General features: G+C 48.7%; 1 protein-coding gene across 1 annotated transcript; it reads right to left on the bottom strand.

Annotated features, from left to right (window-relative positions):
* Window positions 1-990: 990 nt before the first annotated feature.
* Window positions 991-1619, bottom strand: LOC131488575 (RNA polymerase II subunit A C-terminal domain phosphatase SSU72 like protein 2-like). Its single transcript, XM_058690439.1, has one exon. The coding sequence runs from the start codon at window positions 1617-1619 to the stop codon at window positions 1029-1031; it is 591 nt and encodes a 196-aa protein (XP_058546422.1). The 3' UTR covers window positions 991-1028.
* Between the last annotated feature and the right edge of the window lie 207 nt (window positions 1620-1826).

The raw sequence follows: 1826 nt of genomic DNA, 5'->3' as shown, positions 1-1826 counted from the left end.
TATTACTCAATTCATGAATTAGGTAGCATCCCATGTACAGAGTAGAAGGAAGGTCCAAGGAGTTATACATATGCAAGGTTTTTATAGGAAGGACAATGAGGCAAAAAGTTATTAGCAAAATAAAAGAAACAACTGTTTCAGGCTAGGTCCCCTTCCCTCAGTGGGAATGGGAGGGAGTCTTATTAGGTGGATGACCTCATCTTCCTTTGGGAAATGGAGAGGACCCACATAACAGATTATCCCATTTGTACTGAGTACAAAATTCCAGACCGATTTATAAGTCCACTCCTGGAGAAATTGAAAATTTCAGTTAAGCCTTGGTTTGCAGTCCAGGGTGCAAGCAACACCACCTTGGGTCTGTGGCACTCTTTTTAACACCGCTGACCTTAAAATTGGGAGATCAATCTGAATTTTCTGGGTGAGCCCAATGTAATTATAAGGGTCCTTAAATGTGAAAGAGGGAGGCAGAAATGATGTCATGTGAAATGATTCAACTTGACATGGCTGACTCTGAAGATGGTAGAAGGGGACCTTGAGCCAAGGAACATGGGTGGGTGGTTTCTAGAAGTTAGAAAAGGCAAAGAAATTAATTCTCTCCCAGAGCCTCCAGAAAGAAGGCTGGGGAAACAGTGATGGCCCAGACCATATTGTTTGTTTGCTGAATATCCTTCAACAAATCACTTGTCCAGCACTCCATTATAAACTTTGACTTGCTCATCTGCAAAACACAGGCCATGACAGCAACTTCCTCACAGATCCACACTGGCGCTGAATTACTTCTTGTGCACCAAGTACCTAGAACATATGCCCAAGTTTGGACTGTTTCCATGACTATTACGCCTTGTCCCCGACTCCCAAAAAATGCTTTTTCTTGCTCATATCTCTTCCCCAGTGGTATATACCTAAAAATCACAGAAACAGAAGTTCATGAAAAGGAGTTGAAACCTATTCTCACAGAAAATACAGACGAATCCGAAACCCCACGCACAAGGTCTTAATGAGCAAGGGACCAAATCCAGCCATGACTGTCAGTAAAAGCAGACTGTGTAAAGAATGCTCTTTCCTGTTTTCTCCTCTGCTGCCTGCAGCAGCCGATCCAGACTGTCTTCCATGTCGTCTGCCTGCTGGAAGCTCTGGCACAGCTCACAGATGAAGAACGCCCGGAAGGTGGCCTCCTCCAAGGTGTCCTCGATGTCCACATCCACCACGTGCACAGCCCGGAAGGTCACCTGCTCCCTGGCACACAGCTCTTGCACCACTCGGTCGTATACCCTCTCCTCGCAGGTGAAAATGACTTCGAAGGAGTCGCTGCACTCCTGAAACCTTTCTGGGTGAGGCTTGATTCTCTCCTTCCTCTCCAAGATGCGCAGGATTCCGTTGCCGCGGTAGCATTCCGGGTCTTTCCTGGAGAGGTCGTCATACATGTGCATGTACCTCGTGGAGAAATCGTACCTCATGGGATGCGGACGACAGCGTGTGGGTCCTGGGAGCCTCACCAGAGATATGGCTCCAAAAGAGCGCACGCTGAACCCTCTCTTCTGGAGGATACTGTGGGCTTCCATGCTCCTGTTCATGTTGATCATGCACACCACAGCCACCCCGAGAGCTGACGGGGACATGATGGCGGCCCCTGGGGGCTTCGGGGGCTGCCAGAACACTGTGGGTGTCCACCTGGTTTCGACTCTTCCAACCAGCACAGTGTTCGAGAACAGGCACCGGGCTTATATTCCATCACCCCCACCGAGCGGGCGGAGACTTCTAGGACTTCCTGATGGAATTGGTTTCATCAGGTGCAGTGCCATCCGATCCTGAGACCCATAACCTCA

The sequence above is a fragment of the Neofelis nebulosa genome, chromosome 10 (genome assembly GCF_028018385.1).
Source record: "Neofelis nebulosa isolate mNeoNeb1 chromosome 10, mNeoNeb1.pri, whole genome shotgun sequence".
Taxonomy (NCBI): Eukaryota; Metazoa; Chordata; class Mammalia; order Carnivora; family Felidae; genus Neofelis; species Neofelis nebulosa.
This window is presented reverse-complemented; position numbering and strand designations above follow the sequence as displayed.